The sequence below is a fragment of the Rhinolophus ferrumequinum genome, chromosome 8, assembly GCF_004115265.2.
Source record: "Rhinolophus ferrumequinum isolate MPI-CBG mRhiFer1 chromosome 8, mRhiFer1_v1.p, whole genome shotgun sequence".
NCBI classification, from domain to species: Eukaryota; Metazoa; Chordata; class Mammalia; order Chiroptera; family Rhinolophidae; genus Rhinolophus; species Rhinolophus ferrumequinum.
The window spans coordinates 13,667,324-13,692,440 of record NC_046291.1 but is presented as its reverse complement, the minus strand read 5'-3'; the positions used below and the strand labels follow the sequence as shown (position 1 = coordinate 13,692,440).

Here is a 25,117-nt window from a genome sequence, read left to right as displayed (position 1 = left end):
AGTTTCTAAAATTTTTGGCAGTATTCTGAGACGTATAATGTCACAAATATATAGCAGTCCACTGCTACTCCAATCTGATCAGCTGGACAGGCGGGGACCTTCCTGAGTCATGCTCCATACCCATCCTTCGCAAAGCTGAGACCTTCCACGAGAGAAGGATTGAGGGCATCTAACACACACCATTTGGCTAATGGCTTTGATGCCAAGTTTTAAAAGAATCTTGGCTTGAGGGGGCAGACATGTCAGAAACCCCAAAAGAAAAGCAACTGAAGTCCATACATACAGAGGCACAATATGCCTATGATGGCGTCTATTAATTCCTTGACAAGAAACTAGAAAGCCCAGTGTACAATAGTTCACACACATTCTCACCCATCATTTTCAAGCTTGAATGGCAAATAATACAGCCATCTCAATGACACTAGGAAAAAAGTGAAATAAAATGCACAAATATTTTGAACATGGCAAATAGCCTCCACAGAAGAGCTCTACAGTGAATTGATCATAATGACTCAAAGAACTTTAGCTCCAATTCGATTTAAATCAATAGGTGGGAAAGGACTATGATAAAAGGTAAAGATAGAGAAAAGGCAAGATGCAAAGTTGTATGCACTACCACAGCAGTTATAGATATTTCTCAAAGGCCTAAGACCCAAAAAGAAGAGCTGGAAATTAATAGTGGTTGTCATGGGTAATTTTGTCCTACTCTAAAGACAGTTTTAAAAATATTTCCGTTTTATACAATAAGCATATAGATTATTATGGGGGGTGTATTAGAAGATTAATAGAAGAAGTGTATAAAGCAAAAAAAAATAAAATAATACGTAGAGGGTATTAGCAAAAAAGAATGTAGATTAACCTGAACCCAAAAGTTTAGAAAACCAGTTTCTACTAAATGATTTAAAAATATGACGAAAGCCCCCTGCCTCTATTTTTCAAGAAATCTGTTTCCTCATCATGTAACTGTGAATGGACTAGGATGGATGAGATGTAGACCAGGAGCCAAGAATCCTAGGTTCTAATCCCAGTTCTCTTACTACGAGTCCTGTGCCTTCAGCACGTCACAAGCTCTCTGAGCCTCAGTTGACTTGTCTGCATTTTAGATGTCCAGATACAGGCAGAGGAAGTGGAAGAGTAGGAGGAAAAGAAGAGGAGAATGGTAATCATAGAATTAGTTTCACTTTAATATTATATCGTCCAAGAATATATTAATAAGCACTTCTATATAATAAGACTAAAGGGTCACCATCCTTTCTTTACTCTCTGCTTTAGTTAACAGGTAAACAAGGCTGGTAGACGTGAGTTCCTTTCTTCATAATACTTTTAATAAAGCCAAACAATTGAAAGTAGGGTAACCCTGCTCCCTCTGCTTACAGTCCTGAGAAGTGATAAATCCCAAAAGCTACTGAAATCGGAGTTCTAATACCCAATTCTCTTATTCCCTTGTTTTAAGATGTTTATAAAGATACTGATGTTTTGTAAAGATACTGATTTCACTCACTGTCTTTCATTCTTCAACTTTGCCTGAGGAAGTAAGGGGGAGCTTCATATTTTTTGTCTCTTTTCTAACTCTTTGGGGATGCTACAAGAACCAAAACAACATGGATTCCCTACTGGTGGTGTGAGGCAGAAATGTATAGTAGAAATGCAAAATATCCTGGAAATGTGCAACGTTTTCAGTAAGGAGTTAACATAATATGTAAGGGCATTGTCAAGAAATACAGGAAAGGCTGCCTGTGGAATTTTCCATTGCTTGATACTGGAAGGATTGCTACCCTACTGCCAACTCTAGAATCATAGCCAGTCTTCTGGAAAAATCAAGGATTGACAGTGTCAAGATCAAGGGCTAATAATGCCACTTATGCAATGCTTATATAATACAATAAAATACATGTATACAAAATACAAGGTGATACACTTATAATACAAAAAATTAACAGTTTCACTTTTAGAAAACAGATTTGTGTTCTTATATTTATTATGATTGAACATTAAGAAACACTGAGGGAATCCTGGGTCTCACCTTACAGAACTGGTTAGGGTTGAAGTTCACTATTATTAACACTTTCTACCAAATCACATTCCTAAGAAGCTTTTCTATGGTCCAAAACCACTTATGTTAAAAAAAACTGCAGAGATAACTACTTCTGATGTTACTTCTAAACTGCGGAAGACACTTAACATGCTACAAATCTGGGCATTTTAAAGATGCAGCTATTAATATAAGTCCATGATTTTCATGCAAAATCACATTCACAAGTACCAGCCCTTGGAAATTAAATGTATTAAAGTCCTATAGGAAGCATGTTTATTGTTTTCATGTTGTTATTTTTCGGCTGAGGTTTAAAGCCACCTCTTTTTTTTTTCTTTTTAATCCCAGGATGTGCTACAGGAATCTGTGAAACTTAATTACATTTACTGTTACAAAAAAGGATTTATGAACTTTTGCCTTCAGGCAGAAATGTTTATTTCATTGCCTTTACTATTCATTCTTTTCAACTCCAATGGCTTTGAACTTTTCAGCTGCTCAGAGTTATCACTGTTGAGCAGAGCCCAGGAACTCCACTCCCAAGACGCAAACCACAAGTTGAAGAAAACGAAGAAGGCAAAGATATATGAGTCGTTATTTTGGCCACCCTTTGTGCCATTAAAATCTCATTTTCTGCCTATTAGAATGCCCTCTTGGTGCTTAGGCAGCGGTGATAGTCAGTGATTAGTGTGTAATTGACTATAATTGTCTTTTCACTTTTCATTTGTGTCATTCTGAGCTCCTCTCTGTTTTTCTAACCACCAAGAAGAAAAAGGGGGTTAAGAAAAGATAAAGCTGTTAAAACTCTCACTCTCAGCCCCGAAGAGCTTCTCGATTGCAATTATAGATTGCAACGCCTTTGTGACATTTCTCCAAATTTAGCGGGCAGCTATCCTCGCCACCTGGGCTAAGAGCTCTCTAATAAAATCAAGCGATCTGTATTTAAACAACTGCTAATAATGTCAACCTCAGACAGATGCCACATGTAGGAAATTTAACCAACCCTCTGACATGCAATTATCAAGGCAATTTATTAATATGATCTCTCAAGAAAAGCTCATAGTCCAATGCAAATTAGAAAAACAATTACAACATCCAAATATATAATCCCAAAGAGCAGTAATTCTCCTAATTCGTGCATTTATAACTCATTTATACTGTAGTCACAAGCTGGGTCTCTCCCCAAACAACTTGTTTGCGTCCTCTTCAATTGTTTTATAAAAGCTGGTTGCTTATTAGTTGCTTTTGCTCACAATCCTATCAGCTGACCAAATACCTTTAAAAAAAAAAATGTGTGTGTAAGTTCCTTACCCAAAGGCCGGAACTAGGAGTGGAGATGACAAACGCCTTCACAACTGAGTATAAACATAAAATCTCTGTGATTACATTAAAAATCACTTGAATTTTAAGTCTAAGCTACAACTTTTGGTACAGCCTGTAGGAAGGTTGGAGAGAAAGGAAACTAGGAAACTGAAATCATGTGGCTTGTATAAAGCATACATTATGGTTTAAATTTGGCAATTCATTATACGACTGCCTCAGGGAATTGACTGTTTGGTTCTGGTATACAGCAAATCGTCTGTCTGGAAACACGGGACTGACCTGAGGTGAAAGGCCATTGCCAATGGTGGGGTTCATGGGGTTGGAGGGTCCGGACGGAGGCACAAAGCTGTCTGTATAGCTGGAAAATCCATGCCTGGTGCTGGGGAGACAGTAGGCAGAACTGCTGTCCGGATTGGAAGGCAGAGTGCTTTGGTGTACAGTGCTCGGAGGGAGCGGCTGAGGTCTGTGGACGGTGCTGCTGGGGTCTGACACAGCTGCAACGAAGAAGATGGTTAGTCATAGAGTCCCTGTGAGGGTCAGCAGCGTAAGTTCAGGGCCAAAGTTCACAGTCACCAAGCCATCAGTAGTGTCTGTAGGTCAGGCCAAATGCTAATTTCCGGCTGCATTTCTTCCCATGCAGGTATAGAACCACTTGTGACGAATATAGGCACATCTCTGCACAATTCCAGGTCTGACAATTAAGTTTGCAAACTTGTTGCAACAATGTTGCTAACCATTTTTTTGATATCAGAGGAATTATTCATTATGAATTTGTATCAACTGGACAAATAGTTAACCAAGTTTACTACTTGGAAGTGCTGAAAAGGCTGCGTGAAAAAGTTAGACAACCTGAACTTTTAGCCAACAATTCATGGCTCTTGCATCACGACAATGCATCAGCTCCCACGGCACTGTCTGTGAGGGAGTTTTTAGCCACTAAACAAATAACTGTATTGGAACACCCTCCCTACTCACCTGATCTGGCCCCCAGTGACTTCTTTCTTTACCCGAAGATAAAGGAAATATTAAAAAGAAGATATTTTGATGACATTCAGGACATCAAGGGTAATACAACAACTCTGATGGCCATTCCAGAAAAAGAGTTCCAAAATTGCATTGAAGGGTGGACTAGGTGCTGGCATCAGTGCATAGCTTCCCAAGGGGAGTACTTCCAAGGTGACCATAGTGATATTCAGCAATGAGGTATGTAGCACTTTTCCTAGGATGAGTTCACGAACTTAATCGCCAGACCTCGTATGTGCAAGTACATAATTTATTTACATATTAATAATACTTTCAAGGCACACTCCTCCAGAATAGGAATTCAGAAATCAGATTAACATGCCAACAAACCTATTTTGACAGTGAATATTATTAATCAACATAAGAATTAACCACTGTAAGAATTCCAAGTCTCAAGCTTCTTTAGCAAATACACATTCGAGTCACGTAAGTATTAATACAATAGTATGGTTTTGAACGCCTGGAACGCTACCTTTCATAATCCAAAATAATTTTGTCTTACGGTTTATCCCATTCACCTCTATGTGCTAACAAATAGTGACTTAATCAAAGCTTATCTTCCCTCTATCACTACTGCAGTCAGTAAGCATCATAGAACTTCAGTTAACTGCAGACTGGAATACAAATGAAGAGGTAAAATTTTAACAAAAGAAAAGCAACTTGCATATTTATTCAGAAAGGTTGCTTAGTTTCAGTGTTTTGTTTTGTTTTCAAATACTGACATCATATTATATCACAACACAGTTCATCTAGAGAGATTAAGATATGTCCCAAAACAAACTATGTTTCTGGAATGGGACTGGTACGTTCAGGACAACCTAGTGGAATGTAATTAACATACAAACAGCAACCATGTCAGCATGACATAAAATAAACAGCAGGAAAAATGATAGGGAGTTACACTGAAACCCTGGACTCCCTTCCTCCATACCTTGTGGAATAGCGGTGGGCTGGTAAGAGGTCTCCGACAGCTGGTATGTTGGCAAGGTCGGCATGGCAGTGGGAGGGAATCCCCCCGGAATGAGATGGTTGAAGGCCATCAGTTGATTGGCCCCAGCTTGCTTCCTCCATCTTGCACGGCGGTTGCTAAACCAGACCTATGGATTTAATTTAAAATTTGAGGATTTCACTGATGAAATAATAGTACATTCTTAATGAATTTTTCATGCTAAAACAGATTAAAGACCGCTTACTGACAGGGCAAATAGAAGCAAGAGCTCTCCACCCTCTGTGTTGCGTTGTCAGGGGAGAAAGGAGAGTTAAATGTCAGGGGTCACTGAGGGGCTTCAAGCGCTTTCCATGGTCTTGCAGAGGCCCCCGCAAATCCAGGGACAGCTGAACAGGAGATGGGACAAGAGGAACGTCCTACTGTCACCATCAGCACCCTCCTACTTTCTTGTATTCTAGGGAGGATCCATGAGCCTCTGACCTCCACAGAACATAGGTCCCAATTTGACCTTGCCTATTACACTCACCCTTGTAGTTTATATTCTTATCAGTCTGTCTCTGTATTTCTATTGTCATTATGGGCATAGCTCCTGGACAGTCATATAAACTGACCAAGAGGTTAAATGGAGACGTTTTACATCCCTTTCAAAGTGTGAGGCATTGTACTGATCTTAGTGGAAATACAGGCCAAAGAGGTTAAGTATTTCATTCAAAAAATGAAAGCATTTCCTCTAAGGAGATCCCTTAAATAATTAATTCTTTCTTTCATCCACAGCTTTATGCAGCTAGGCTAATCTGTGCCAGGCACTATGCTAACCAGGTTCATTCAGGAAAATCGGATGTAATATAAGAAAATGCCTTCAAGGAACATAACGCCCAAGTATTTTGTGGGTGTAGCTAGAGAAAAATAGCAGTGACTGGAGCAAGAAATGTAACTGAACATCTAAAAATATTGAGACATTGTGATGTAAGGTGTTGAATGGGCCTCATGATCTTGTACAGCTCTGACACCTGCAGAATTTAAAGGCAGAACTTTGAATGATTTTTCCAGAGTGTATATGGGATGGTGTCCCCTAAATGAGAGAGGATGTCTACCAATTAAAGATATGCCAATTCCTATATCAAAAGTTCATTGAAAACTTTATATGGGGAAAAGCCCTGTGCTTGGGGTCAGAGGGATAAAGGGGTGAATAAGATGATAGAATAAGATAAGATTCCTGCACTTGAGCAGCTTATAGTCTCGTCCTCCTAGAATTCACAGAGTCTTCAAAGAATTCAAAATAATTGCTCACTAGAGGTAGAAGCTCCATTCTGGAAATGCAGAGAATCAGGAAAAGTTTAGAGTGGAGACAGAGTTTCAACTCATTTTAACAGACATGATTTCAACAAAAAGTCACTCCAGATGGAGGTGATACATGCAGGAGACCAGCATGTCTAAGAAAAGATAAGACTTAATTTCCTCCTAGAACGAAGTTAACAATTATACCACTTATTTGCAATTTTTTATGTCATGAAATTTTTAAAAAGAATGGAGGGTGGAATTTCTCCTTTCTGGAGCAAGAAAGCCCAACTTAACAAATATTTTGCCAAGGCCTCAGGTTAAATGTTTGCTATCCCCTCAAGCATTTGTCTGCAAAAGAGTTTGGTCTTCTCTAAGCATGTTGCAAGATACTGGTAAGGAAAGCTGTTTGAACGTCCTCAAAATACTAACATTGAATACTCCTTAAGTTTCCAACAGGAAAAGAAGGTAAGTCAATATTTTCCTATGTTGATACATAATTGAATTAGCATTTTACTTAACTTAATGACTTGCCACCTGGGATAATAGAAGCATGAACGGCACTCAGTTTGAGGTCCACATCAATTGTGGTTTCTCACCGCAAATCTGAGTGTCTGTTACTATGACTCCCAGAGGCATGGGGTAAGAAAACTGTGTTCAGAGATGTGCTTCGAACAAGCTGTGTTAGCCAGAGGAGGCTGAGGGTGAAAAATTAGAGCCATATTCATGCCTGAGTGTACTGTACTATTCCACACACTGTGGTCATATATTATAAAACTTTGAGATTAACAAGACCACCTGGCTCAGGTAAAATGGTCCCCCACCTCTATCTAAACCAACCTTCGTGCAGCGCATCTCCAGCTTTCTGTACTAAGCTGGGAGAAGAGTGGAATTTCCAAAAGTTCTCATGTGACTTCATTCATTCAGACCTACTGTTTTCAATTGGACCAGTGAGCTCTTTTAAGACGAACTCAGAAGCTTGCACTTCTGGCGTTATCAGAGCCATGTTGTCAATCTCTCCATGCCAAATTCCTTCTGTAACCTTTGCATAAGTAAACCAAGTTTGATTTATCCATTGGGTGGCTATGCCTGATCACTCCAATAATCTCAACTTACTTTTCATTCAAGTTCATTCTAACTCCTCTATAACCCAATTATTTAATCAAAAATGTCTTTCTTCAAATAATAAATGAGAAAAGCATCATAATTTTCTACAAATAGCTTCAAATGATTGAATCCAAAAGACTAGGGGCATAAGATTTCTGGTTATATTTTTCCAAAACAATACAAAAAATATTGAAGACATTGAGTAAATCCAGCAAGAGTTGGATTTTAAAGTTCTTATATTTAAAGTACAATAAAACAGAAGAGAAATAGTTGGGAAGCAAATCTTTACTGAAAAACAAACCTTCAACAGGAAGTTAAAGAGTTTGCCACAGAAAAGAACTTAAATGTTGTTTAAATTTAGGCTATCTAAGTCCAGAGGGCCAGTCCTCTGGGAGAACCAGGGCTTACTAAAGACAGATCTGCCTGTCTCTGGCCAATTAACCAAATTTTTTATCATCTTGCCACTGCTAACCTTCTGCATCTCCTAGAACCAGTTGATCTGCCAAAAGAAACATTAAAGAAAAAATAGACTGAAGTTGCAAATTGGGAAGTGGTCTTTTCCTTCTTTATTCTTTGAAACACATAAAAGACATACCCTCTATTTTTAATAGAAAGAAAAGATTGATCTTAAAATAACCTTTATTTTAAATACCCAAACTAGCCAAGCACAGTGATCCTGGAATACTGTTACCACCCCATCTTTAACTGAAAGACATTCCCTTGAAGTTTTTACTTCATTTGATGAACTGCAGCCTGGTTCATTTTCATCTGCCCCATGGATCTCTCCTTACTTGTAAATCCCCCTACAGAGGTCTTCCACAAAGCTATATTCATTCATGCCTTTTGGAAATGATCTTTAGATCCATTTCTGGAGTCATACAATATCCAATGATTTTTTGAGAAAAAATTTAAGTTGACAGAAAGACCCCCATAACATCATAACTAGGGGGGAAAGCTATAGAATCACAAAAGAAAAATAAGGTTTTAACAAATTTTTCTCTCCATGAGTAAAAGAAGTAACCAATTTGTGCAGACTCTCAACAATATGAGATGGGATAAACTTAGTACTTTAAAAGATACAGTAATACTTTTTATTAACATGGGTGCAAACGCAGACCAGGCAAAAGTTGAATCGCTTTCCCCCTTTCCCCCCCTTTGTACCGCGATGACCTTGAACAATATCTGTGGAACTCTTGTTTTCTAATCTGCGTAATGGAAGAAATAAAATAAAAAACTATTTCATAAGACTGTTGTGACAACTAAATGAGACAGTGCAATCAAAGCCCTTAAAAGAATCCCAGAGAGATATTAAGTGTTCAATAAATGTTAGCTATTACGTAAAAATGTCACATTGCCACCTCTGTCTGAGAAACTCAAGAATTAAAGGCTGCTTTGTTTTCTTAGCTCTATGGTCTACAGCCAAAGCCTTTTGTGCCCATGAGCAAACAGGAAAATGCCCAAATAACACCTCAAATAATTGAAAGCCAGTTTGGCTTGAATGAAGACTGAGGTCAAATTTGCTTCCAAGTTTCATGGATTAGTGCTAATTGTCCCATGGTGTAAGCCTAATTTTGTCCATCCATAAATTACTGGTTCACATTTTTGGTGTGGTCCTCAAAGGCAATCTAACCTACATTATTCCAGATGGGTTATTTCAAATGCAATTTGGAAATAGGGAAAGAATGTAACACTTAATCCTTAGAAAGAGAATTCATAACAAGATTATAAAATGCTTGATTAAACACTAGATTTGGTGATGTCTAATGCTACAAAGCCAAATACAGTACTTTCTGAGCAGGTAAATTCAGGACAAGCTGCTAGTTCCCCTGGACCTTCTCATTCACTCCAGCCCCTGGCTTTTCAGACCACACTCTCCCAGCCCCCCATTATTGCTGCCATCCAGCTTTGACCACTGTATGGTGAGAGGCTGAGGTCAGGATGAGCAAAGTTGACGTGGAGAAATGCCATGCTCCCTCCCACAAGTGTCAGAGGACCACAGACACACGTGACAGCACACTGAACTGCATCCCCGTACATTCCAAGAGCCAAGTCCTGCAATAAATTGCAGGATGACCATATTTTTGCTTCATTATGGAGTTTAGGCTCAAAGATTCCATACCTATCTCAGCTTCTGAACTATGCAGATCTGTTAGATGGCTTTCAGTCACCATTAGTTTCTTTGAGAACCCCAAATTACTGATGCCAGCAGGGTCCTGAGTGACAGATCATGCATCCTAGCAGTTTTTAATTGGGAGACAGAACAGGGGGAGGTGGTATTTCACAATATGATAAAAGCCAGAGGCCCTCTCCCCAGTTAACACTGTACACACACACACACACACACACACAATCACATTTTGTGTACAAATCTCAATTCTCCTAAAGTCATCCACAGACTCAGACTGACTGAGATCATCTCATCTAATGCACACAAATTTAAAAAAAGAAAACAAAACAAAACAAAAAAAAAAACCCGAAGCACAGCAGGATTACAGCAATTATAGCAGAATTAAGTGACTTGCTCAACAAAATGCTTTTGGCAAGCTGAGACCAAAACTCACAACTTCTGACTCCCTAGTTAAATTCTCCTTCTACAAGCAGAAATTCTGTTTCTGTGACCTGTCTTCCATTATCTTGGTGATGAAAGAGAATGATACTTGCCTGCTTTGGGGAGTTCTTAGATAAAATAGTTACTAAAACTTTCTCCTATCCCAAATATTTGCAAGGCATTCTTCCCCACAATACCTGAATGCTTGCCATTATTTACAAAATAACAGCTACCTAGGAAGTAAACTGGGCAAATTAATCTTTGGTGTACAACAATTCTTAGATTGTGTACTTAGATTTGGCTATGATAAACATAACAGCTACTGTCCAAACAAATTTTTCTGAAATACTGACAAAAGCCTAAGCTATTATAGCTTTAGTCTCATCTCTATTCAGAAGAGTTTAGAAATACGTCTCCTCAGGAAAAAAAGAAAAATGGAATGGAATGTGTTTGGGGTGTTGTTTTCTTTTCTTTTCTTCCTTTTTTTTTTTTTTTTTTTTTTTGATTTGGTGTTTGGTTTTCCCAGGTGCGCCAAATTAAACTAACTCACACTTTTTGGCTATCACTCAAACTGAGTTGACTTTGCTACTGCTTTCCCAGATCCTTCTAAAAACTAAAGGATTTTGTTCTGGCATTTTAATCAGTGATTAACTACTCCCTTCTTTTTCCTGCTGGGTTAAGTAAAAGATCCATATGCTGGGTGTTGTAGGGAATTTGTTAGGCTGTACATCACAGCCATAGTGCAGGACATGATGTGTCTCAAGGGAACTAATGAAGCCATAAGGAATGTAAAAAGTCACCGGGTTAAAGCCACATTAGGACAGCTGTTAGGTTAATGAGGGCCCTGCTTTGGAGACGAGGTCACTGTATAGAAAAATATGAACCACTCTTTATTGGTTTGATCCCCTGTCCTCTGGAAGTTAATGGGCCATTCTCATTCTCCTTTGACATTCATTGAGCCAGACGCGAATGCCAGGCACTGTACAAGCTGCGCGGGCTTCAGATTTATCCCATCCCTCATCCTCGTCTTTGGCCAAGGCAAGAATGAGACAGAGCAACACTGAACACTTTTTTCAGTGTTCCATCACTTTCTTTGTTTGATTTCTTTAAAATCAGTGTTTATTTTTGGACTCTGAGTTCAGAGCTGATAGTTGATCTATCTTAAGAACACACCCAATATGTGAACTTGGCCAGCCATGGAGAATAGGGACCAAATCCTGGACTATGGTGGGTATGCAATAAAGGTTTGCTGAAAGAGTAAAGTGATGAATGAACTTTACTTCACATTGAAACCAGGTAATCACAGAACTGTGATAAAAGCAAAATAGATTTGAGATATATATATATATATATATATATATATATATATATATATACACACACACACACACACACATATATATGTATATACATATATATCAGTTGTAACATTGTTATAGAAATACTATAATATGTATACTATATATTATTATGTAATAAGATAATATTTATGTATATACATGATCATGATGTGTGGTTAGAGGTGGTCATTTCTGGGAAGGAACTCCATATCCCAATGTAACAGGCAGAGGGACTGAATAGTATCAACAGTAAACATGTATGCTATAAACCTCCATATATCTGGGACCCTCTCTTCATTTCCTCTTTCACCCACCTCCGGCTTATACAATCAGTTGCTTACGTTCCACTTCTGAATACCTTTCACTGCCATCCTTTCCATTCCCACTGCCACTGACCTATTTCACGCCTACAGCCTCCACTGCTATTGCATCAAGCGTGTGTGTCCTAGCCTGAAACCCAAGCCTTCCACAGATATCCTCAGCCTTGACTTCCCCCCATAGTCCTTCCTGCCACCCACCACTGCTTATCCACCAATCCTAGTGAACTATTCACTGTTCCCTCAACATGAGTGAAAATGAAAGATCACCTATATGCAACTGATGGGCTTCCAACTCTCTGTGCTTTTGTTCCTCTTGTTCCCTCTTACTACTGTACTCCCCCCCCCACCCTGTCCAATGAATATCTAGTTAGTCTCAAAAGTCCATCTCAAATCTGCCTTCTCCATGAGCTTCTCTTGTTGACTCCAACAAGATCTCACCCTTTCCTCTACTCAATTCCCACTGCCCTTGGTCTCTTTCTTATGGTACTTATCACATCTGCTTTGTTTTTGAATTGTTTGCATGATTACTTTGTTACCCATACTCGCTCCTTGAGAGACTTGTCTTAACTGATCTCGGCATTCCTTGACATTCTTAGCACTATGATGATCCTATGGAAAATAAGATTAAATAAGAGAATCTCTCTAACTCAGCTCTGAAACCCAGAAGAGGTTGTTTCTGTAAAATTCTATGATAGGAGAGGAAAATGGCTCCCTATGAGAAAGTGTTGATCACTCTAGAGACCTTCTCACCCTAGAGACCATATCAATGGACCAGTCCACTGCTGACTGAAATGAAAGTCAAGTATCTGGGAATAACACAACGTTTCCAGGTAAGGTAACTTAACTTCTGGGGCAGCAAGACATGCCAGGCTACCCGAAGACATTTGTAATCTTTCAGTGTTTTACTACGGGGACGGGGAGGTTCATCATTTCTGATGAAAACATTATTGTATCACTCACTAGAAACATATTATACCAAAGTTGTCTTTTCCTGAGGGTTCAGAGTACAGGTAAATCTTGAACAACACAGGTGTAAACTGCATGGGTCCACTTACATGCAGATTTCTGGTTTTTTAGTAAATATCTGTATTCATTGAGCTGCATCATTTTATACAAGGCACTTGAGCATCCTTGGAGTTTGGTGTCCGCCAGGGTTCCTGGAACCAATCCCCCACAGATACCGAGGGACGGCTAAGTTTTCCTGGAGTCAAAAGTTATATACGGATTTTTGACTGGGCAGGGGTCGGTGCCACTAACCCGCATGTTGTTCTAGGGTCAACTGTACTTCTAAAAATTCTAAAAAAGATAATTCAAACGGTTCTGGAAATATTATGGTTACTTGAAATGCTTCTGAACAATAAAACCCTTCCAAGGAAGGATTTTTACCTTATATACCTTTGCACAGCTTCATCTTTGAAAGGACCTGGAGGACAAGTATATGGAATCCAATTACCTCTATCATTTACAAATGGTTTAATTTTGGGTAGTGACTTAACTAGCCTGATAAATAAATTGGAGATGATAATGGTACGTACTACCCAGGATTTCAATGACAAGTAAATGGGTTAATTCATGCAAGGCACTTAGAACAGTGCCTGGCACGGAGGAACCACTCAGATTTGGTTTACCATGATTTGGGTGCCACCCCCAAAGTCCATATAGTGCCCCACACACAATTAGGATTCTTGAAATGAGGAGTGACTACCAGGAATTGACACACGTCTGTGTGATATATCTGATATAATCATATTCTCCTAGTAATAATAACCAGATTTTAAAATAAGAATGCACATTTTCATAAGTACCTCCCAAATACTGAGAACACAACGAAAGCAAATTCAATAGATCACGTTTCAAAATCTATACGTATAAAATACTTGTATCAAACAACATGACAGAAATGAAGCCAAACGTATACATCGTTATCCACCAATTTAATTGGATTTACCAACCTATTAAGGAAAAAAAAAGATTTTCTGACTGGTTAGCAAAGTAAAATACTGCTGTATACAATCTAAAACAAAAGAGATGGTGGGCGTGGAGGATGGGGGGACCGGGAGTTGAACCAGGCAAATGCAAATAAAAAGAAATAAGAGGTCATCACATCGTTATCATGACAAGGCAAAACATAAAGAAAAGGCCTTAGAGACGGAAGAACTTTATAATGCTTACAGGCTAAAATTCATAGATGTGCTGTTCCTACTGTATCTACTTTCTTGGTTTGAAATAGGCTTTAAAGGAGAAGACGCTTTTTGTTTTCCTGCCTGGATCCAAGCAGGACGTGGGTGTAGACGTCAGTACCTGTACTCGGGCCTCCGTGAGCTTCGCCCTCTGCGCCAGCTCCTCCCTGGTGTAAATATCAGGGTAGTGGGTTCTCTCAAAAGCGCGTTCCAGTTCTTCAAGCTGTTCTGCTGTGAAGGTGGTTCGGCTCCTGCGCTGTTTCCTCTTTAGTGGCAAGTCTGGTTCAGAGTCGATGTCAGAGCCTTCATCCGACTGGGGTGCAGAGGCTAAGAGCACAGGAGAAAACAAGTGATAAAATGTGAATCAGAAGCAAGTGTGACCAAGCCATAGTGATTCAGACCCAAGTCTAAGGGGCATTCCCAAGGTCTTCCACGGATACCACGCCCCTCTTGGAGGTATTATATTATTAAATGGTATTTATTCTCTTCCCCGACCCTATCTGCAAGCCCCTCAGGGAAAAATAATCACTCTCTGCATCTGTCATTCTAGGCCTCTTAGGAGTTCTTAAAAAACAGGGACAGGTCTTATTCCATTTTTAGGACTCTCATCCTTAGCATTTAATAGGTAGTTTAATGCATGGCTAACGAATGAGTCATACTTAATTTGGTTCTTCATCAACTTTCACCAATGTTTACACCAAAAATATCTGTTAACAAAAGGGACTTTTTAAATAAATATTCCAAAATTGACTTAGCATCTAAAAAATCAATCATAGGGAACAGTTACAGGATTCCTATAAATTTTTGGAGTCTAATGCTCCTAGAAGAAAAATCTAGTTTAAATTTAGTATCTCCTTACCAGATTCTGGGAAATGCTTTAAGGAGAGTGTGGATACCTCTAATGCAAATCTCAAGAACAGACTCAAGAAGAAGCAGGGGTAGTCTGGTAAATTGCCCCAAAAGGAAGTTCTGAATCTGGGGTCTGCTGACTGCACGGGCAGCTGCCCTGGACCACTGCCTAATTGGAGGCACTCAGCTCGAAATGAAAATACAGGTCCCTGTGTTCAAAAAGTTCAAGCTAGCAACAGAGCATAAAGCTGAGCCCAGGACCCTCGTGAGTGTGGGGCCCAGGGCAACGACATAGGTTTCTCCATGTAACCAGGCCTGCTGCGGCCCCCTCCCCACCAAAGCTTGCATTCACCAGTATTAATATGCATTGGGGAGGGAGACCTTCCAATCTGTGTGTAGGTTCCTAGGAAAGGAGGAAGAGCTGGGAAATTAGATAGGCATTCGAGTTCACGATACAGTATGCTGTCTCTGAGTTGTGAGGACCTGTTTGCTTATAGAGGATTCTGCAGTTTGAAGGTGCACTAGACACAGGGCTCTGGGCAGAAGAGCAGCCCTTCCCCGGAGGCCCTGCACACTGGGGCGGTGGCTGAGGGCCATCAGAGGGCCATCAGGCCACAGGCTGTAAGTATAACCAGGAACCCAAGCAGCCTTGCTCCTGAGCACATCCAAACGTGCTCTGAAAACTCCCCAAATATCTGCGATCCTCTGGGAAAGGGGCTAAAATGCACTCTCAGCAGATGGGGAAGGAAAGCCAGAAAACTGTAGACTATTAATGTCAAAGTCAAGGTCACTCATTGTAACCTCCGACTGGTCGGACCTGAGGAAATGCAGGTGGCACTAGAAGCAATATGAGAATGCAAAATCTCCTGTGTTACTATTCTCTTGCATCTTCAGTTCAAACTTAACTCTGCCCTACAGAAATCTAAACTTTCATTCTACGTCAGGATGAATTATAAGCTGCCCAATGACGTGCCCATCCAAAATAACCCATAAATATAATTTTAAGTTTTCTAATATTTTCATACTCTACATTTTATTCACATCCAAACACTGTAAAATTTAAAGACGACTTAATATATATGACAATTTTTAAAAAATATTTGTGCAGAAAAGCAAAAGGGAACTATAATGTACAATGCATCAACTGTATGTTAGCCATACTTGGTTTTTCAATTATGTTATCTAATTTAACATAAAATAAAATAGTTTAATATAAATTAATTATTTTAGGACATTTTAGTATTCTTTTACGGTATTTTCATATTAACTTAAATAAAGAAAACAGACAGTCCTAAAGTATGGGAATATCATAAAGAAGTATTAACATGCTAAGAAATATGTTATGCATTGTATTATAAACTTCAAAAACTCCCCATGCAACTTATATGTTTATATGTGTGATAAATGTGAGCCAAATTCAAAGAGCAAGAGTTTGTGCCTCATTGTAGGGCAGTGGTTCTCAAACTTTTGGAGTGTCAGAATCACCTGGAAAACTTGTTAAAACACAGATTGCTGTCCATGCTTCCACAGTCTCTGATCTGTAGGTCTAGGGTATACTCTGACATTTTGCATTTCTAACACAGTCCCAGGTGATTGATGACAATTTTACTGATCCTGGACAACATTTTGAGAACCACCTCTCTAGACTATTCCAGATTAACTATTGTTTACCCTCTCAGAATTCCCATGTATAGAAAATATTTCCTGCCACAATTTATCAAAAAAAAAACTGCTTTCACTTCTATCTTTTTAAATCAAAAATAATACACACCACAAGAAACAACCTAGTTATATCCCTAAGAGGACAATAAATTCCCTTCCATGTTTTCCTTCCATGCTTTGGGTCTCTGTTGCCCGCACTTTTCTTTCTAATGTGAAATCAGGCGAAAAACTCAACAGCATTGAAGGACTGACCAAAAGCTTCCTCTGCCTGTGAGAACCTCATATCGGTGCTTGCACTTTCTCTTACTATGATCCCATTAGGATAATAGTATGTGGAAATTTTCATGATGCCTTTGGGAGTCTCCGAGGTTATTAAATCCTCCCAAGTAAATATGATGTGCCATGCGCTGTCAGGTCAATTAATCAAAATCGTCTCTGGTTCCTGAAGAAAAAGGGCTGCTCAGAGTAACAAGTACCCAGCAAGAGCTAATTCTGAGAGTCAAGACCACTTTGTTTCACCTTGACAATCAACACCCCCCACCCCCGAAATATAAACTCTGGGAGCTAAAGGCTTTTCTCTGCCTTGCTCACTGTGAGAAGCCTGAGAACATAGTAGGTGCTCAATAAATACATTTTGAATAAATGAAAGTGCCAGGTAAAATTTAGTTTTGAACTAACATTGATTTTTCTGCCACCATTTTATCTTCTTAAATGGAAATTCTGATTTAATGAGTCTCCCATCTATTTACATGAGCTTTTTTTTTGGATGGGGGGATGTGAATCCTTTAAAATTATTTGGAAATTCTTACGTATTTGCATACTGCATTTTTCTGGAAAGCAATTATCAATTGTTTTCAGAGGACATGACAAAAAAAATGATGAAGCACCAGCAACAGTTGGTGATTAAAGACTCATACTCTCTAAGAGTTCAATATGATAGCCTTTACCATCAAAAATAAAATGTTCTTTAACAAGCTAACAAATTGCTACTGTTATTTCTAGACTTTCATTCAAAAGCAATCCAAAGACTGCATCTAACTAGGAAAACTTCCACATAGCATCAATTCAAAAGACACTGAGGAAATGATTTTTCTGAGGGAAATTATCTGAACCAACTGATCATTTCTGGCAATAAGAAGCCACCATCTTCCAAGCTAGTTCTAACTTTTCTCCATCTGTAAATCCCAAAATGATGTGGGCCTTTGAAATATGTTAAGTCAACAACCCAAGATTAATCTACCAGCTGAGAAATACTAGCTATTTCTTATATCATTCAACGGGAATCAAATTCATTATTTACACCATGATTCACAATGTCCTGAATTTGAATTATTCAGTTTTTGCAAAAAAAAAAAAAAAAAAAATCTAAAACTTAAGATGGTTACCTACATGTGTAATAAATTGCCAGGACAAGGCAACTAGATTAAATGTAATCTCCTCAGTAATATAATCTCTACAGATGATTTCTATTGTCCAGCCTTAATTTTAAGGGGACATTTTCAATTACGTTTAAATTGTTCGATCATAGTCTACACATATCTTCACAAAGTTTGCTTTATTATTCCTTAAATAAAGGTAGCAACCCTCCAATTTCAAATTCCAGAATTACTCTCATAAGAAAATATGTATCAATACACAATACATGGTCTTTTAAGTGGAAATTTTACTGCTTTAAATTGCATAACAATTCTCAGATTTTATCCCAATCCATATTCTTATCAGACTTTGAAAGTTTTTTTTGTTTGTTTTTTTTGTTTTTCAGACTTTGAAAGTTTTGACTCTATTACTAAAACCCCCTCATAATCCATTCTTGACTTACATATGAGTTTAACTCAATGCCGCCAATGAACCTGGAGCAAATCTTACCAAAAGGATGAAGATTTCTGTCCCTTGCCCAGGTAACTACACAAAAACCCTAAGAAATAAGTACTTATCTCATACAGAAAAAGAAAACTGAGACTCAGAGACTCAGAGAAGTTATTCAAGTCACACAATTAGGGAAGCTTACCTGTTTACTCAGGATTTAACCCAGGTCTATGAGACCGCTAAGAACATATTCTCTGTTTTGCAGCCTGGTATGTCCTAATTAGGTGTTGATTTCCTTTAAATCACACACACACACTGCTTTTGAAGAGGATACCAGAAACAAATCAAAACAGGAATTTCAATGTAAATCATTTAGCTGATTGTCACTGTTGCTCATTTGTCCCAAATTTTCAAAACCTTTCTAGAATCAAATGAAATTTTAAGAAATACAACAATTTCATCAGCACTTTATACTAAGTCAAACAACTTTTCTAATTGAATTCAATTCAATAAATATATATCGAACTCATCATATAGACAAGGTATAATTATTAAACGTAATTAAGCGCTAAGAAGAATCCATTTGCCAAGGTACTGAGTGGATTTAAGAAGTCAAAATAGTCAGTCTGGCCATTAGCAGTCTCCAATAAGAATCATCACAGACCCTTGATTCTAAGACCCAAGGTTAATCTAGAACATACTGTTGTTCACAAGCAGTTGAACTAATCACTCATTTTATATCTTTACTAAGGTCTTATTTTTTTGATATTAAAGAAACCTTAGTGGGTGGCCAGTTGGCCCAGTTGATTAGAGCTGGTTGGCTCAGTTGGTGCTCATAACACCAAGGTCGCCAGTTCGATCCCCACCTGGGCCAGTGAGCTGCTCCCTCTACAACTAGATTGAAAACAATGACTTGAATTGGAGCTGATGGGTCCTGGAAAAATACACTGTTCCCCAATATTCCCCAATAGAAAGAAAGAAAAAGAAAGGAAGGAAGGAAGGAAAGAAAGAAGGAAGGAAGGAAAGAAGGAATGTTTTGTGTTTTTTTTTAAAAAAGACACCTTAGTGAAAGATAATCAAGAGCTGTAAAGAAGCTCAAATTTTTTTTAATTAATGTAATTTATTTTTACAGCGGTTTTAGGTTAAAAATACTGAGCAGGAAGTACAGAGCTTGCCTATACCCGCCTTCCTCTCCCCTCACTTATTTTTCCCTTGTTATCAATACCTTGCAATAGTGTGGTACTTTTATTACCCTTGATAAACCAATGTTTATACATTATAAAGTAAAGTCCATAGCTTACATTAGGATTCTCTCTTTTATTGGACAGTTTCATGGGTTTTAACTAATTTATAATGATATGGATCCACCATTATAGTATCATACAGATCAGTTTCACTGCCCTAAAAATACCGATCTATTCACTTTTCTCTCCCTGGTCACCAGGATGTATTTTTAAAACTTCATAGTAAACACCAAATCAATATTTATTTAGGGTGTTTACATCCCTATCTCAAATTATTTTTAGATAAAAGTACAGGAATAAATCACTTGAAATCTGTTGAATATTCACAAGTTATTCAGCAGAAATCCCAGAGTGATCACAGGGAAATGTCACCTCTCACCAGGTGCCTGAGTGTTTCCACTCTGAGCTTTGTAAGCAAGTTCATTTCTTCTTTTTCTATCTCAGGCTAATTTTAGGTCTTAGGAACCACAGCTTTAGTTATCCCAATGACTTCACATTAACTCCCAAGAATAACCTCAGGAAAATGAACATTGTCAGTGGGGGAAAAAAAAAAGGATCAAGATCAAGCGTAAGCAACAATCATACCCCCACAGGATTACAAATTCTTCCTTCAGAAACAAATCAAACTGGGAGGAGAAGGCAGAAGTATTACCACCAGCGGACCAACCATGAAGTTTAATTAAAGAAGGAATTACAGAATTAGAGTGTATGTCTTTGTCCGTTAACCCCTTGTGACCTCTCCTGTAGCCTCAGGAACTATTTCATCCTAGTTAACGCTATTATACATGCGATCTAACCTCAATTTTATAGAGACTTAGTCATGTGGAATTCTATAATTATTGGTTTCCAGACCAATATAATTCAGAGACGGGAGACAGGCAAAAAATGGAGAAACAAAATAATTCACAAGCATGAATTTGGCACACTACCTTTCTTCTCAGCAAGACCTTTCATTTAAATAATTAAAGAATCAAAACATGACAACCATTTAAACTTGATGTTTGCCCCAGATATAATACAATGTGCTTACAGACTGGAGAGGAGGTGGGGGATCTCGCTCTGCGAGAATTGGGGTTGAACTTCCTTAGTCATCCGTCCTTTAAGATGGCCTCAGACCAATCAGATGATCTTTCCATCTGTACTAATCTTTCCAAGCTAGACTGGTCAGCATTTGTAGTCAAAGTTGTGTTTCACGGACTTAAAAAAAAAAAATAGAAGTTGTTCCTGAGAGGTCCATGAGGTCATTTCATCCTGTGTCTCAATTTAAGAGTACTTCATAGGTATATTCCATAAGGTCTTTAACAGGTCAACTTGAAGTTTGATGCACCTACTTGGCTAATTGCAGAACGTCTCCTGTGTTTGTGAGTTTCTCCATTCACATAAAGGGGACAATGGGACAACTAACTGTTTTTCTGATCTGAAGTAGCCCTTTTACACTGAGAGAGATGTGAATGACCTCTCTCGTGTTTACTCGGGTGAAATCCAGGAGTGAAGCAAGACTGATATTCCCTCACAGACCCAGAGTAAATGACAAATGACATTTTCCCTTTGTGATCTTTGGGATTTTTGTTGACTTATTTGGGGGCTTTTGTTGGATCCCAAGAAATGGCCTGTGGCTGAGGCCTATTCTCTCGATTTCCATGCTCCATCTGTGGAATCCATCAACGGGGCATTTACCCTCATTCAGAGCTCTGACACCTGCCTGGCAGGGGAGCAGCAGACACAAAGAAAGCCGGAGTGGATGGAGAAAAGGGAGTTGGTTTTTTGTGGGTTTTTTTGTTTTGTTTTTTTCTCCAGAGGAGGGAGGAGGAGGGGAGGTAGAAATGGATGCACAGCAGGGGTTAATCCAATCCAGTTGAGAAACTTCAGCACCTGGAAGCTTCTCTTCCACATTAATTCACAGGCTAAGAAGTACTTGGTGACATTGTTTTCCTGTTTTACATTGTATATGTCCAGAAAAGAAAAGAGATACACCTCCAAAAGAAACAAACCCAGGATTTACAACAAAATCCTAAGGTAGATCTAGAAGTATGTACAACCTAACAATCTATGAAGTAATAAATGAACTTCCCAGAATTCCCTAACCCAGAACTAGGATCCGTGCAATTTTTATTTTGTTAGTTGGTAAGCCAGAGGGGTCGTTTATAAACGAAAGCAGCGGTCTACTTGGGGGTGGAGGGTCTTCTTTGTTTTTATTACCTCTACACTTCTCCTGCAAATATGCCAGCACAAGAATCTTTAGCAAATGCAAAAGAAGTTGGGACAAGGTACGGCCAGGCTATTCTGGGCTTCCTGGAGGCACAGAAGGTGCTTTGAAGAACAGTAATGTAATGAAGACCCTCCAGCCATTGACCCATTCTTACCCTGCCCAGCAGTCCCCATTGCAGGGCTGCCGAAATGTAACGCTATTCCCCTCCCCTCGGACCCAAGTCCTTCCCTCGGAAGCCGCCTTCTCACAGCACGGGGTCATTAGAAGGAAATAAGCTCCTGCCAGGTTTGGTGCTAATCAAAATAGCACAAATAAACCCTGACACTCAACAACTCCCCGAGTGCCTGCTGCCCTGGGAGGAGAGTACAGATTGGTTATGAATATGGCCTGCTGCAGAGGCAGCTCAGGAAGACCGCCCTGTGCTCCCACGTCCAGGAGTGATTTTTAAGCACCACTTGGACCACTGGGTATTTATTTAAGATAAGGCTGACACGCAGAGGCTGCAGAACCGCCAAGCTGCCTCCAAGGCACTGAGTTGTGCAGCCCAACATCCCCGTATCCTAAGGTTCCAAAATCTGAATTTCAGGTGCGAGCTGAATTTCTATCCACGTTACACTGAGAAACCTTTCTCTGGATGGAATTCTCTCCCAACAGCCACCACTTTACTCTTAGTCGCTTAAAAAAGTAATGAAGTAAAGGGGTGTGGGGGAAAGCTGATTTTTCTTTCATTCAGGGCAGCCTTGCTAGGGATTATTTTTAGTAGCTGAGTTTAAGTAAAAACATGGTTATATCCTTTCTCTTCCCGACACAAGCAACATTTAGCTTAAGGGAGCCACAAAATCCCCACCAAACTGTGTTTCCACACGTCCTTCCAAAGGCGTAAAGTGAAGGAGGGATGCTAGTGGCTTAGGGACCCTGACACTGACCCAAATTAACCCAGTGGCTTCCTAAACCCTTTATTTTGAGACTTACGTGTGTAACAAGAATTCCATTGACAACATGAATCTCTCCCATGGAGTAAAGCTGAAGTCATGCTTCCTTACCCCAACCTTGCAAATAATTTCTATTTGCAAATTTTTTTAAATGGCTTTTTTAAACTCCATGGTAACCGCCACCAGAGCATTTCAAAGAGAAAAAGGAGAGGAAAGCCCAAGAAAATGTGTTGCTATTCAATTAGGAAAACTGATTAGTTAACTAATTAATCAGCTAACAGCTTTCTAAGAATAGTCTCCCCTGATAAGAACTTTCTCCCTCAAGAGCTTAAAAGTCAGTCATAATTACAATGAAGAGGCAGTGCTCTATCCTTGTGACTTCTCCATGTCTCTAAAAGCAGTAAACTAGGCTCTGGTCCAGTGGGATTGGATTGCACGGGGCAAAGAAAGGTAATTTGCACGGTAAGGGGAACAGGAAAACAGTAGTTCTCGTGAAAGGAAAAGGGCCAAGTGACTTTTATTTACAATTGCCAAGAGAGAGGCTATTATTGACCATATGTGCCACAATTGCCCCTCTTATCACGGGCTGGCCATCATGTCCTTTGGGAGCTGTTAATGAACTGGGTAATTGAGCTGCTGACATGTGTTACCAAAACAAAACAATAGGAAGAAGAGACAAATGAACATTTTATTTGCCAATCAGAGTAGGTTCGGCTTTTCACAGAGCGGCAGCTAAGTAACTGACTGAATACATAAAACAGTGCATTGAAAGCAAGCAGATGCAGACACAATAATAGTTAACTGACAGCTTATGGCCCATCTGTGCTTAACATTTTGTTAAAGAAATTACTTGACTTGCTAAAGAGACAAATCATACAGCTGCCCCAAGTGCTGCATTATAAGAGATAAATCGTTAGCTAAACTGTTTCATTCTTAAAATGACAATGCTTATGAACAGTTATGTTGGGACATTTTGTTAGCACAGCTTGACACAGTTATTACTTACTAAAAATGTGACAACTCATAGATATTCAATGGAATGGAGTTAGGAAAAAAATCAAAACACTGCAAACAATTTGAAAGAACAAGAGGCATATTTAATCTCCCATGATTAAATACGCATTTCTAAGATGTTATGTATGAAAAAAAAAACCCTATGAAATAGAACAGAAAATCATGTTCCATGTAGTAATTACGTACCTTTCTTCCATTTATACTATATTTATTCAGAACTGTAGAATATTAGAAATACTCATATTCTAGGTTGGTTACCATTAATTTTCTCAATGCTATCCGAACAAAAAAATAAGCAGTTTAAGCAATAATTGTGTCTGGCCACTTCACTTCCCCAAACATACTCACCTTCCTCTTTGGAAAAATATATCTTTAATAGGGAAACGAAAACCATGTTGCAAAAGACTCACTTATGAGGAGATTTAGCTTATGTTTTTGTTACTTGCATCTGAATTAAAACCAGATTTCTGGTGCATGTGTGGTTCATCCACTGCCATGTAGAACAACTTACCTCTGAAAAAATTTCCATGTAAACTGGCTAACCAGAGGCAGAACAAGGATGTCTCAAAGCCCTTCTTGGGATGGTTCCTTCAAAATTCTGGGCAAAATTAACTCAATAATAGTTAATAGCAATATAGAAAAACTACTCTTCACTGACTCAGTGACAGCTTACTATAACCAACCCCTGCTTCCAGTGTCCTTAAGTACATTTTCTTTCATCTTTACCAAAACCCTCTTAGGAGGGGAATTGTCACCCCCATCTTACAGATGAGAAAAGTTAAGGTCTAGAGAGAAATGTACCTGCTCCATGAGAACTCAGAGAGGCTACCCAGATATAAGATCATATATGTCAAATATAAGATTTTATTGACATTGTCATTTCAGGAGTAGGTTTGACATGAGTTTGAAGAAAGACAAGGCCAATATTGTCACATTTTGTTTCTTCCTGGTCTACAGTGCCAGGATTCAGATGTTACAGTCAACGCTGTAAATCAGCTGTAAAAACATGACCATAAAAGGTGAGTGACACTTTCAGTGGTGGTTAGTGTTTGTGAAAATATGGTTACTAAGAAAGAATTCTGGCTATGAACCTAAACCTTAGCTATATATACAGAGCTTTAAATAAGACACAAGGAGACTCATGACCCAATCAACAAAGAAAGAACCACCCTGACTTCAACTTGATTTTCTACGATCGAATATTTTTCCTATTGTGTGCCTCCGTCATTTTAAAGTCAACAAATAAACCAGGCTTAATATATGAAAGAGGTAACAAGTTACACAGGGAAGCTTTGAGGGGGTAG

At 38.9% G+C, this 25,117-nt stretch overlaps 1 protein-coding gene across 4 annotated transcripts in view; it reads right to left on the bottom strand.

Moving 5' to 3' along the window:
* PAX3 (paired box 3) overlaps positions 1-25,117 on the bottom strand; it is a 92,841-nt gene that overhangs the window by 16,332 nt on the left and 51,392 nt on the right. For all 4 annotated transcript variants that reach the window (XM_033112283.1, XM_033112284.1, XM_033112286.1 and 1 more), the window contains exons 5-7: positions 14,219-14,424; positions 5,307-5,472; positions 3,632-3,846 (exon numbers count right to left, since the gene is read on the bottom strand). In XM_033112283.1, coding sequence (XP_032968174.1) covers positions 3,632-3,846; positions 5,307-5,472; positions 14,219-14,424 — 587 coding nt within the window. The remainder of the gene's footprint in view (positions 1-3,631; positions 3,847-5,306; positions 5,473-14,218; positions 14,425-25,117) is intronic.